Source organism: Diabrotica virgifera, chromosome 4 (assembly GCF_917563875.1).
Source record: "Diabrotica virgifera virgifera chromosome 4, PGI_DIABVI_V3a".
Lineage (NCBI taxonomy): Eukaryota > Metazoa > Arthropoda > Insecta > Coleoptera > Chrysomelidae > Diabrotica > Diabrotica virgifera.
Window position 1 is genome coordinate 197,927,843 of NC_065446.1, and position 14,777 is coordinate 197,942,619.

A 14,777-nucleotide genomic window follows, 5' to 3' on the forward strand; every position below is an offset into this window, starting at 1 on the left:
TGTGCCGTTGGTTGTTTTTACTTGGGGGTGACAGTCACTCCTTCTCGTGGGTGAAAACACCCGTGTTTAAAATAAGTCAGGTAGATTATTTTTGTTAGATATCGCCAAATCACTTATTGTTGTTTGTCTTGTTAATTTGTTAACTAGTATGAGATATTGTTTATTATGTGCCACAGTTTGGTCTATGGGCAAAATGCGGTCCCAATTATTTTGTTGTTATCATTCTCAAGCATACTCTCAGGAATTTATTGATAATATGGAAGATGGTCTATTTGAGAGCTATCTCTTTATGAAGGATCTTTCCTACTAATTCATACCGTTCCTTATATTCAGTTGCAGCAAATGGCTGTCAGCCTTTGGTAAGATGGTGGATAGTTTTTTGGTCTCGACATTTACGTCAGCATCACTCTTGTCCTAAGTGTCTTTGACAATATTTTTCAATTACCTGATCTTGAATTAATGAACCTTTTAGTTCAGGGAACATCTTTCGTGACGTCAACCAATAGTCGACGCTATATTATTGACATGGTCTTGCCTGACTTGATTGGGATGTCGCTTGTGAGGAGATTTACCGATCCAGGTTCGCATTTTTCGTCCTTAATAGGATGGTTTATGCGCATCTCTAGTTCCAATTTCAACGCTATAATTTTATCTTTCTTAGCAGCCATTTTACCCAAGGTGAAACTATGTTATCTGTCCTTTCAATATTAGTACCTCGACGTGTTCTGATGTTAATGTTCATAATATTTGCAATTGATGTTGCTGCACAGTATATCAGCATATGCAAATATTTCAATGTGTGACCTTCTACGGCATATCTGGGTAGAACTTTCAGTATTCAGAATTTGTAACGACGTACCTAGTTTCTTATATTTACAAGTATACATATACATATTATACTATATACTTGTAAATGAGGGTTTTCGAAATGCCGTCAAAAAGTCACTACATTTCCTCGGGCATAAATTGGATCTGATCATCAACCACTTGTAGCAGATATTAAACTAAGGTTAATATAAAACGAATTCAGCGACAAAAACCAAAAATCAATGTACTTAACTTTGACGATATAAACATAAAACATAACATTAAAAAAGATTTTAACAACAGAATAAAAAGAACGGAAGACAACTAGAAGATCCAGAAGAATTATGGAGTGGATTTAAAAACCAAGTTAACGAAATCTCCACAAACAATGATTATAGAAAAACTTAATCAAGAAAAATAAATGGACGACAGACGACATATTGAAAATGATGGAACAACAACGACTGATAAAATCTAATGAAAGAGAATATAGACACCTGCAGAGAAGAATTAAAAAGGAGATCAAATTAGCCAAAGAAAAATGGATTAGAGAAAGGTGCGACGAAATGGAGGATGTGATATCTAGACACGACTTATTTAATGTGCACAAAAAACTAAAAGAAATAAATAACATATTATCTAAAAAACAAGTTCCCTCTGAACTCGTTGAGAATAATAACAAAATTATTGTAAATGATCACGAAATAAGAAAAGAATGGAAGGTGTTGTATACAGTGAGCACGTAAAGGTTGGAATAAATTCATTATCTCGAGAATGGACGACTTTGGAAAAAAATCCTGAAACAGGTCACTTTTTATTTTTAAATTACGACTTTTTGGCATATATATCATACTAGTGACATCACCCATCTGGGCGTAATGACGTCATCGATGATTTTTTTAAATGAGAATAGGGGTCGTGGGATAGCTCATTTGAAAGGTAATTTAATTCTCTATTCAGTAATATAAACATTAACATAATTATTTATACGGGGCGTCCAAAAAAAAATTTTAATTTAATTTATTGACAAAAATAAGAATGTATGTTATTTATTTAATTCAAAATACATTTTACTGCTCTCAGAAAACAGCAAAAAAATATTTATTTGAAAAATATTCATTGCTTTTCGCTTAAATTAAATTTCAAACTGTCAAGAGGCAAGTGGATGGCTGCTTTAATATTGAATTTAAACAAAAAACAATGTTTATTTATCAAATAAAATTTTTTTCCTGTTTTCTAATAGCAGTAAAATGTATTTTGAATTAAATAAATTACATACATTCTTCTTTTTATGTCAATAAATTTAATTAAAAAAAATTTTTTTTGGCACCCTGTATAAATCATTATCTTAATGTTTATATTACTGAATAGAGAATTGAATTACCTTTTAAATGAGCTATCACTTGACCCCTATTCTCATTTAAAAAATCATCGATGACGTCATCACGCCCAGACGGGTGACGTCACTAGTATGATATATATGCCAAAAAGTCGTAATTTAAAAATAAAAATTGATCTGTTTCGGGATTTTTTTCCAAACTTGTTCATTCTCGAGAAAATGAATTTATTCCAACCTTTACGTGCTCACTGTATATTGATGACAGGAATAATATTGTCGAATTCTGAAATTCCAAAACTATACTGACGGCCCAGAAATTATAAAATGCGGGGTAGAACACGCTATAAATAATGCTAAAATTAGAAAAGCTTGTGGTCCAGGTGATATTGCTGAAACTAATAGAGGATGATAACAAAAGTAATAGTAAGACTTTTAAATTCAATATATAACACCGGAATGATTCCCACAGATTGACTCAAATCCATCTTTTTCGCATTACCTAAAAAACACAATGCGAGAAAATGCTCAGAATATCGATTAATTAGCCTAATGAGCCACACTTTTAAGATTTTCCTAAGAATACTTCACGAGAGAATTAGACGCAAATGCCAAGAAGATATCGAAGATACCCAATTTGGTTTTAGAACTCAATGCTATGGGAACCAGGGAGGCACTTTTTACGCTTAACATCCTATTACAAAACTGCCGTGACCAAAGAAAAGATGTATTTGCATGTTTCGTGGACTTCGAAAAGTCATTCGATAAAGTACAGCATGTAAAATTAATGCATATACTGAAAAATATCGGAATAGATGACAAGGATATTCGTGTCATTAAAAATTTGTACTTGAATCAAACTGAAATCGTAAAAATTGGAGATAACTACACCGATGAAATCTCCATACAACAAGGAGTCAGACAAGGTTTCATTTTGTCGCCAACATTGTTCAATGTTTACTCGGACCAGTTATTTAAAAAGGCACTTGAGAGACAGCCATATGGAATAAAAATCAACGGGGAACTACATAATGTGATTAGATATGCAGACGATACATTAATTCTGTCAGATAATATTGAAGGTCTCCAAATTCTGCTTGATCGTATTCACGAGGTAGGAGAGGAAATGATCATTAAAGTAAACTCAAACAAAATAAAATTTTTAGTGTTTAGTCTTTACCCACATCTCGATACAAAGCTTTAATTAAGCGGAGTCCAAGTTGAGAAAGTTTAAAAATGACATACTTAGGAATTGTGATATGGGCTCTTTCACGAATATACGACTGTTTTGGTTTATCGCGACAACGAATATTTTAGTGTGCAACATAGAAAGTACGAAAGTAAATGGCGCTAATAATTATTCCAATAAACAACAATCTTCTTCTTCTTTAAGTACCGTGCCCAAATTTTTAGGCGTAGGTAGCTTCCATAACAATTTGCCGATATCGTTCTCGATCTTGTGCGGCAAGTAACAATTGATCTGCTGATAAGCCAGTCCATTGACGAAGGTTTCGGAGCCATGAATATTTCTTTCGACCAATTCCTCTTTTTCCGTCGATCTTTCCATTGAGTATTAACTGCAGCATCCTGTATCTGCTACCTCTCATTATATGCCCCAGATATTCAAGTTTTCTCTTTTTTAAAACATTTAAACTACATTTCTCATTTAAACAACAATGTAATTTGCAATTTACTTTCGTTCTTCTTATTTTGCACAGTAAAATATTCGTTCTCGAAGTAATCCAAAACAGTCGTATGTTCGTGGAATAGGGCATAACGGACCAACTAGATCCAGACATAGAAATAAAACGTAGAATAGCAATGACTAAAACTACTTTTATGAAAATGAAGTCATTTCTTTGCACGTATCATGTCAGTTTAGAACTAAGACAAGGAGTGGTTAAATGCTATGTTTGGTCCTTACTTGTGTATAGTGTAGAAGTGTGAACACTAAAAGTATCGATCATAAACAGAATTAAAGCATTGGAAATGTTGACTTATATAGTATTTTTACTACAAAAACGTTATTACGTAGGTCAAAATTTTTGACGTAAGAGAACTGTCAAAACATTAGAATGTGACTTTTCAGTATTGCCATGTTTAAATAAATAAATTTTTGACGTAAGAGAACTGTCAAACCATTAGAATGTGACTTTTCATTATTGCCATGTTTAAATAAACACATTCTAATAAACACATAAAGTCACATTCTAATGTTTTGACAGTTCTCTATTCTCTATTTGACAATTCAAAAATTTTGACCTACGTAATAACGTTTTTGTAGTAAAAATACTATAGACGGATGCTGAAGATACCCTGGACAGCAAGAAAAACTCATAAAAAATACTAAGGAGGGTTAACAAAGATAGAGAACTGCTAAAGACGGTTCAACATCGAAAAATGTCTTATCTGGGACATATAGTGAGAAATCGATATAAAATATTACAACTGATCCTTAAAGGCAAAATAGAGGGCCATAGAGGTGTAGGAAGGAAACAGGTTTCTTGGTTAAAAATCATTCGAGAATGGACTCAGATACCAAATGCTGGACAATTATTCCATATTGCAGAAGATCAAGAAGCCTTCGCAATGGTGATCGCCAACGTCGGATAATTCTGATATGGCACGTGAAGAAGAAGAAGACCTATTTTCTTAAAAAAGGGTTTATTTTTGGTATTAAATTCTTGCACAGCACGTGCCATTTCATTTACCAGGCTATCATGTTCATACTTAAAACAGAGCTTCAATTGATTACAACCTTTTCTTATATTCTTTAATTGTCAGCATTATCATTACTCTGCCTTCTGTGTCCAAAGTTGAATATAGACCTCCAGTTCTGTCGGTTTTGAATTTCATACAGCCAATTGCCAGCGATCCTTTTAACGGCGTCTGTTCATCGTGTAGGTGGAATAGCTCTGCTTCTTTAGTAATGTATTCAAATTATTTTTCCAACGTTTCATACAATATAAATACCTATGTTTAATTCAACTTAAATAGTTATTTTTCTACAACCACTATTCAAAGTGCACTTTTCTGCACGGTTTTATGTTAGCAAACTTGATATTTTCTCAGAGTATAAGATATTTGACATTAGTGTGCAGAAAAGTGGCGTTTCTGTGCCGCAAAGTGACGTTTCTGTGCCGCAAAGTTCTTTTCTGCACAGTTGACTACCTCATTCTGAGTAACGTTATATTCTGTTTATATCCGTGGACTACCGCATTCTGAGTAACGTTATATTATGTTTACATCCGTGGTTAAACTTTAGACAAATATATAATCTATAAGACAATTATTATATTTAACTATAGCATAGAAACTAAATTATGGATGTTACAACTGTTTTATTTTACAATTTTATTCTTATTAAACATTTTATAATTATCAAATAACCAATAAGGATTTAGCAACCTGTGCAAGAGACGTCGAATGAAGTAGGTTTTGTGTAAATCCGTGACTGCATAAATATAATGTCAATAATGTGTAATAATTGTTTAAATTAAACAAATTAAGGCAGTGCATTAATTTTTTAACTGATTTCTGTGCAATTTATTTAGGTATAAGGAATTTAAATTGATTAGTAGGTATTAATTAAATACAGTTTAAAATTTATCACATAGGTACCTATTATAATTAATCGTCGTTTGGAAATTGTGATTTTTATTTTTAGGAAAAACTGTGCTTGTAGAAAAAGTATAGTGTGAAACACGTGCAGAAAGGTAATTTCTCACTCGTTTGAATTGCAGCACTCGCTTGCGCTCGTACCGCAACTTTTCAAACTCGTGAGAAATTAGTACCTTTCTGCACTTGTTGCACAATATACTATTTCCTAACTAGTGCGGAAAGTGATACTTTCACGCACGAGACTGCCGTTGACCCGAACGACGCGATAGCGGAGTTCGGGCAAGCAGTCGAGTTCGGGGAAGACACTTTCCGCATGAGTTAGGAACAATATTTTTTCTAGGGATTATGTTTGGAAAAAAGCCACAAAAAATTATCATAATATCAATTTTTATTTAGGAGTGAAAATACACAAATTAATTCTTTGACAAGGTTGTCAAAACTAAACTTTCAATATAATAGCATATCACGACGACGATATTGGTTTCCATGACGACTATTCAAAACCATTGTAATTGTCTACTGATTTGACTTTCAAATATTATGTCAACATCATTTTATTTCATCGAATTATTGCGCTAATTTCATTAAAACAAGAACACAATAAGATACATTTGAAACAAATTAGTAAATAATATCTAAATATTAGTTTATTGCATGTATTATAATATATTATAATGCCATATTACAAGGTATTCTACTTTCTCACACGCCGTGCGGGAAAATTTACTTTCCCGCACGCCGTGCGGAAAATTGCAACTTTCGGAAACGAAATGCGTGCGGGAAAGTGGCTGATTTAGCACGGCCGTAGAAAAAATAAGTTTTTCGAGGAACGGGCACAAAAAGTTTACAAATCCACTACACTATGCCAACTTTTAGATAAAGTTAGTCGATAGCAAATTGAAAAAGTTTAAAATGTAGTTATAAAATAAGTTTTTCTCTTAGAACTAGTTAAACATAACTTTTTTACACCCCAACGATAAAATACGGAAAGATAATTATTTAAAATTCTATTCAATTAAATCAGCATGTTATAAATATATGCGCTGTTATTTAAAATCAATATTTTAGTTATTAAATATAGTGACATATTATATAATAACTCTAAATATATAGGTAACTATAAACACATATACTATTAATTAATTAAATTAAAATTAAAGTTATTAAATATTATAGTTTAGTAATAAATGGGTCGGTTTAATTGACTAGTAAAATTTTAACGGCAGGATTTTACTTAACAGTAATAATTTACAGCAACAGCAATAAAAAGCAACCAAATGGCGGAAGATTATGGAGTCGAGTAGAGCTTTAGGGATTTAGGGAACAGATTATACGAATAGCATAAGCAATTTTCTTCTTCTTTTTGTGTAGACATGAATCTCCCCCTTTTTCAATGTGCCTCCATTAAGTTATGGTTCCATCGTTTTCGTGGTTTTCCCACTGATCGTCTTCCTATTGGGGAAGCATCGCTAGCTGTCCTTACTACTCTATTTATTGTCATTCGACTTATGTGGTCCTTTTATTCTACTCTTCTGTTTTTTTACCCAGTTATTTTACCCAGTTGTTTACCTTGCATCTCCTTCGTATATCTGAACTTCTAGCTATGTCCCAGAGTGCCTTCGACTTTTTAAAGGTTTTTCATCTCTGCTGTTTTTAGCATTCTGTTTTTCCTCTTTGTATCAAGTCGTTTTTCTGCCTTGTATAACATTATTGATCTAATCAATATTTTGTAAATTCTGCCTTTCATTCCTTTTCGATATTTTTATTTCTCCATTTTATTCAGGCAAGCTGCGGCTGTGTTTGCTATATTCACTTAGACTTCCTCTTCTGTTTCGAGATTTTCGTAGCTAGATAGTGTGATGCCTAGATATGTAAACTCCATTACCTGTTCTATTATCTTAGCGTCCAGCTCTAATTTACACCTTATTAGATTTGTTGTTATAACCATGCTATACCAATATAGGCATCACACTATCTAGCTACGGAAATCTCGAAACAGATGAGGAAGTCCAAGTGAATAAAGCAAACACAGCCGCAGGCTGCCTGAATAAAATGGAGAAATAAAAATATCGAAAAATATACCTCATACAGAGAGGAAAAACAGAATGCTAAAAACAGCAGAGACGAAAAACCTTTGAAAAGTCGACGACACTATGGGACAAAGCTAAAAGTGCAGATATACGAAGGAGATGCAAGGTGAACAACATTAACAACTGGGTAAAAAACAGAAGCGTAGAATAGAACGACCATATAAGTCGAATGACAACAAATAGAGTAGTAAGGACAGCAAGCGACGATTCCCCAATAGGAACACAATCAGTGGGAAAACCACGAAAACGATGGAACGATAACTTAGTGGAGGCACATTGAAAAAGAGGGAGAGTCATAATCTGTTCCCTAAATCCCTAAAGCTCTACTCGGCTCCATAATCTTCCGCGATTTGGTTGCTTTTTATTGCTGTTGCTGTAAATTATTGCGTAAAATCCTGCCGCTAAAATTTTACTAGTCATTTAAACCGATCATTTATTACTAAACGTTAATAGTATATGTCTTTATAGTTACCTATATAGGTCTGGATCCCGCGTATGAAAAAAAAGTTTATTAATAGCAAGCTGAAAATTTGTTAATAGCTTAAGGGTGTCTAGTCAGATAAACTTTGATATATGGGAACACTGTAACAGGGGCAGTTTTAATTGTGGAACAGGTTAAAAATTTGGAACGGCCAGACCACGAAAACGGCACATATATTTTGTCCGACAGAATAGACTTAAGCTCTCCGAACAGAGATTAAACTCTCATGCAAAAATCAGACTGCTATTTATCACCTGTCATAATTCCTGTCATTTGACATATTCTACATGTTCCACTCATTAAAACGCCCATTTGGTGATAAATAGCAGTCTGATTTTTGCATGAGAGGTTAATCTCTGTTCGGAGACTTTAAGTCTATTCTGTCGGACAAAATAAATGTGCCGTTTTCGTGGTCTGACCGTTTCAAATTTTTAACCTGTTCCACAATTAAAACTGCCCCTGTTCCAGTGTTCCCATATATCAAAGTTTATCCGACTAGACACCCTAAAGCTATTAACAAATTTTCAGCTTGCTATTAATCAACTTTTTTTTCATACGCGGGATCCAGACCTAATATATTTAGAGTTATTATATACTAATATGTCATTATAATATAATAATTAAAATATTTATTTTAAATAACAGCGCATCTATTTATAAACATGTTGACTTATTGAATAGAATTTCAATTCTATACTCCAGTATAGTATCTACTTCATATTACCTTAAGAATATTATCTTAAACATACTTAAAGTAACCCTCACAAACCTTATGGAAATTAGGTCCCAGTGGATTTAGTTCATACTTTGGGAAAATACCCTTTGAAGCATCCTGATAAAAAGTTCTTATGGGCACATCTCGATCGTATGAAGGATTTTCAAGATATAAAGGCACACACTCGGAAAATTATAAGATTTACCGCGTATTCCAATTTCCTGAGTTACTTTCTCTCTGGCAAGATGTAGAAGTTTGGATTAAATGAAAGTACTAGTAGTCTGGGATTTTTTCCTGGCTATCCAATGGCGACCTTTACTTTAACCTTGACCTTCAACGGACGTCATCTTCTAGAGTTTCGGGGGTTTTCAGCATTAAATTTATATTACAGATTACTCATGGGTTTTTTGGGATCACTAAACACGGATATGCAATCAGAATTGACCTCCGGAGGACTTGGTGGCCAGGGCCACTGCAAGGGACGTCATCTTCTAGAGTTTCGATGGTTTTCAGCATTTAATTGATGCAAATGAATTACTGAAGGGCTTTTTGAGGTCGCTAAAGACGAATATGACACCAGAACCGACTCCCGGAGCATCTAATTTTTAAGGTTAATGAATGGAGCTCCTTGAGTTTCGAAGACCTTCGGTACTACATTGATGCAAACGGATTACTCATAGGTTTTTGGAGTTGCTGAACAAGAATATCCCATCAGAACAGACATCGGAGTACCTGGCGCTTAAGACAGGTTATCATCTGGAGTTTCGGAGGAATTAAATTGAGGAATCAAATGAATTAGTCTTAGGTTTTTTTGGCTCCTGAACATGCATACATTTTCAGATGCGGCCCGAATCACATTGTGCCGTAGGCACAATTTGATCACGTATTCGAGTTCAGCAACTCCAACAACCTATAACTAATCTGTTTGCATTAATATAGTACCGAACACGCTCGAAACTCCAAGAGCCCCTTTCACTGACCTTGGAAACCAGGTGCTCCGGAAGTCAGTTCTGGTATGGAGTATGCTGGTAGCATATTCGTGTTAAGCGACATCCAAAAACCCTCCAGTAATTCATTTGCATCAATTAAATGCCGAAAATCATCGAAGATCTAGAAGATGACGTCCCTTGCAATGGTTCTGGCCACCACATTCTCCGGAGGTCAATGCTGATGGCATATTCGTGTTTAGCGATCTTAAACACCGATGGGTAATCTGTTTATATCAATTTAATGCTGAAAACCCTCAAAACTCTAGAAGATGACGTCTTTTAAAAATCAAGGTCAAAGTAAACTTCGCCATTGGATAGCCAGGAAAAACTCCTAGACTACTAGTACTTTTCTTTGATCCAAACTGCTACATGTTGCCAGATAACCAGTAACTTAGGGAATTGAAATACCCAGTAAATTTTATAATTATCCGAGTTTGTGCCTCTATATCTTGAAAATTCTCCATAGTTGTGCCCATGCTCATTTTTAATTTTATCCTTTTTTGTCACTCCACTCATCCATCTAAGCATTCTCATTTCCGCCACATGCATTCGTTGTTCCTCTTTCTTTTTCACTGTCCAACATTCAGTTCCGTACATCATAGCCAGTCTTATGATTGTTTTATAGAATTTTCCCTTCAACTTCATTGGAATTTTCCTGTCACACAGCCCACCACTCGCTTCCTTCCACTTCATCAATCCAGCCCTAATCATACTGCATGCATCTTCGTCTATTTCTCCATCACTCTGTAATACATATCCCAGGTACTTAAAACTATTGCTTTTTACAATCAGTTCACCATCCAAATTTACCATGTTATTTGTAGTAACTCCATCTTTAAACGAACATTGCAAATACTATGTCTTTGTCCTACTAAGTTTTAAATCTTTTTACTCCAGAGCTTGTCTCCACTGTTCCAGTTTTTGTTCTAAGTCTCTTTCACTATTTCCTACTAACACGACATCATCAGCATACATTAAGCACCATGGAATATTACCTTGTAGTTTCTCTATTATCTGGTCCAAAACTAATGAGAATAAATACGGACTAAGCACCGAACCCTGTTGCAATCCTACTTGCACATGAAATTTATCAGTCTCTCCCACACCTGTCCTAACACTAGTCGTTACTCCCTCATACATATCCCTCACAATTTTTACATATTCACCAGGGACTCCTTTCTTATTAATTGCCCACCACAGAATCTCTCGAGGAACTCGGTCCTATGCTTTCTCAAGATCAATGAATACCATATGAGCGTTTGTTTCTTTACTCCTGTATTTTTCCATCAACTGCCTTATAATGAAAATTGCCTCTATTGTTGATCTGCCCTGCCAAACTGATTCTCGGATATTTCGGTCTCTTCACGTATCCGTCTATCAAATACTCTTTCCCATATTTTCATGGTGTGGCTAAGCAGTTTTATAGCCCTGTAGTTTATACATTGTTGTATACCACCACCATACCCATGCCCTGCACGCATCATACCCTGCCCTGCACGTTTAGTCAATATACCACCAATGCAACCAAAGTGCAATATTACCCCACACCCGCCTGCATTTTTCTATATAGGCCAGGATCCCTACTGTAAGGACTGCCCTATAAGCCAATGTATTGTTGCCCGTATCCCGCCACTAGGAGGCACTTACACTAACATCCGTTAGTTAAATAATTGTATAAAAATAACTCAACTTCGACGAGAGCTAGTTTAGACTTTGCCAATGTTTGTGAGAAGGGTGACTTTAGTGTGCTAATTAAATACAAAGTTATAAAAGCTATATATTTAGGTTTAAAAAAATCTTTATACAAGGTTGTTTTTATAAAATTTTTTTAATTTTTCAATGGTTAAGTCAGTTTTTTTTTCTAAGATGTATATTTTCGGAGTTATTTAAAAAAAACAAAAATTTCTAAGTTCATTTGTTTCATAAAAAATTAAGCAACCACTTCTGGAATAGAACTTTTATATGATGTTTATTAAACATTTTTTAACAAAATTACAAAAAGTTCTATCTTGTTTGATTTTTTCCGAAGTTAAAATCTCTATTGACTCCCCCATATGCAAAGTAACTAATCCATCTTTCATAGTTATTGAAAATTTTAGTTATGGTTATACCAAAAATAAGATTTTAAAGATTAAACATTTTCAGCTTGCAACGTATTTTTCCAAGCAGACGACCATGAAACCATATATACCCTTCACAACTATGGAAGAAGAACGAATTGCAGTCTCAGTACATTATTTCCAGCCTCAGTCAGTATAGAAGCACTTAACGTAGGTGTGACACCAGTTTTAGATAGAGGAATTCAACAGGAAACTGGCACAATTCATAAGGTAATTAAACTAACAATTTTAACAAAATAATTTTTTCTCTGGATGCTATACAACTTGCAACTTTCTCTCACTAGTTACATATATTAGAACGAAAAATTTCTCGCGCAGTGATAAAAGTCGGCCATTACAGTGAGGACATGCACAATACAAACACAATTAATGTTGTCAAACAAAATGTGTTGAAGCAAACCTTACTAGGAATTACCTTTAAGAACTGTTCAAAAATAACTCTTAATTATAATTTTAAATAAATAAAGTATGTAAATTTTAAGAATATTAAATACATACATTCATATAATTTATATGTATTTTATTTGAATTTATGCATTTAATATACCTAAAAGCACTTAAATTATTTAATTTTGAAGTTTGAACTCTTGACAAAAAATCATCTATAGAAAAAGTACAGTGTACAACACGTGAGAAAATGACGAGTGATTTCTCCCTCACTTGATTTGCCTCGTGCCTTGGTTCGTGCCAACAAACTTCTGCGCCCGTGAAAAATATGTATTTTTTCTACCTTGTACAGTATACTATTTTCTATGGATGCTATACTACGTGCAACTTCTGTCACTACTTAAAAGTAGGCCATTGCAGTGAGAAATATTTTTCTCACGGGTTCTCCGTCCGTTTTCCATACATATGATCGCCGTTTCCATGGTAACATGCACAATACAAACACATATTATTGTTGTTAAAAAATGTGTTGATGCAAAACTTACCAGGAATTACCTTTCAAAACTTTTCATATTATATAACTGTTAATTATATTTTTAAATAAATAATAGTATATTATTCAACGAGCATGTAATGATGGCTATTACTCAAAATGATGAATACATGCGAGTAGAATACTACACTTTTTCTACGACCTTTTTTCATTTTAATTAGTAAAACAACATAAATATCAACTACTCGAGATTAAAATTATAATTTACAAAAATAAATTTCGTTTACCAATAGTACACGGCTGAATAATTGGTTGCTTACTATTAATTATCAATGCTGTCTTAATTATATATTGTAATAGATACAATAAAAAATAGTCAATTCAAATTATTTTCATTTCCGAAAAATTATAAATATTTTGTACGTACTGTCATTGTAATAAATAGGAAATGGCTATTATCGGTGCGTGGACGTATTTTTAAAAATTTATAATGCACATTTATATTTAACTATATAGAATATAATAATATAACTATAGTATTTTTACTACAAAAGCGATATTACGTAGGTGAAAATTTTTGACGTAAGAGAGCTGTCAAAACATTAGAATGTGACTTTTCATTATTGCCATGTTTATTATAAATGTTTTCTAATGTTTTGACAGTTCTCTTACGTCAAAAATTTTGACCTACGTAATATCGCTTTTGTAGTAAAAATACTATATCTATAATATTTATAATATATTTAGAATATACAGTATGTCCCTGTAAGTTGTATCCGTATGGAAACTTTTTTTACTATTAATTTTACGAAAAAAATTTATTCTTTTAAAAAGCTTTGCATGCTCCAAAACCTAAGATTTGACCATCAAATATCAAATTTTTTAAATATTATACGAGGTATGTCAAAAAGTTTGAATTTCACTTAAGAGTAAAGTAGCTTTATTTTTCGTAATATTGGAGATCGCTATTATGAAAAGTTGTTTGGAATTAAAAACTATATTCTAATATGCAATTACATCCTTCTAATTGAATATTTTTTTTTGAAAAATTATGGATAACTATCATTATTTTTCAGTTATTGATAACTCTTTTATTATTAATTTTACGAAAAAAGTGATTCTTAATAAATAGTTCTGGATGGTCTAAAACTTAAAATTCAGCCATCTTATATCAAATTTTATCAATTTTATACGAGGTATGTCAAAAAAATATAAATTTAGATCGAAAGTAAAGTATCTATATAGTTCAGAATATTTCAATTAGAAGAATGTAATTAAATATTGAAATTTTTAATTATAAATAACTTTTCATAATAACAATTTTCGTTATTGTGAAAAATAAACGTATTTTACTCTTGAGCGAAATTGTTGTATTTTAGATTTGAGATCATGCAGAACTTTTTATTAAGAATCACTTTTTTTCGTAAAATTAATAATAAAAGAATTATCTGAATTAAAATAACTGAAATAACGTTAGTTATCCATAATTTTTCAAATAAAAATTTATCAACTAAAAGGATGTAATTGCATACTAGGATACAGTTTTTAATTCCAAACAACTTTTCATAATAGCAAATTACAATATTGTGAAAAATGAAGCTACTTTACTCTTGAGTGAAATTCAAACTTTTTGACATACCTCGTATAATATTCAAAAAATTTGATATTTGATGGTTAAATCTTAGGTTTTGGGCCATGCAGAGCTTTTTATAAAGAATAACTTTTTTTCCGAAAATTA

At 32.8% G+C, this 14,777-nt stretch overlaps 1 protein-coding gene across 3 annotated transcripts in view; it reads left to right on the forward strand.

Moving 5' to 3' along the window:
* LOC114331506 (corticotropin-releasing factor-binding protein) overlaps positions 1-14,777 on the forward strand; it is a 553,233-nt gene that overhangs the window by 403,269 nt on the left and 135,187 nt on the right. For all 3 annotated transcript variants that reach the window (XM_050648639.1, XM_050648641.1, XM_050648640.1), the window contains one exon: positions 12,185-12,369. In XM_050648639.1, the coding sequence (XP_050504596.1) occupies positions 12,185-12,369 (185 nt within the window). The remainder of the gene's footprint in view (positions 1-12,184; positions 12,370-14,777) is intronic.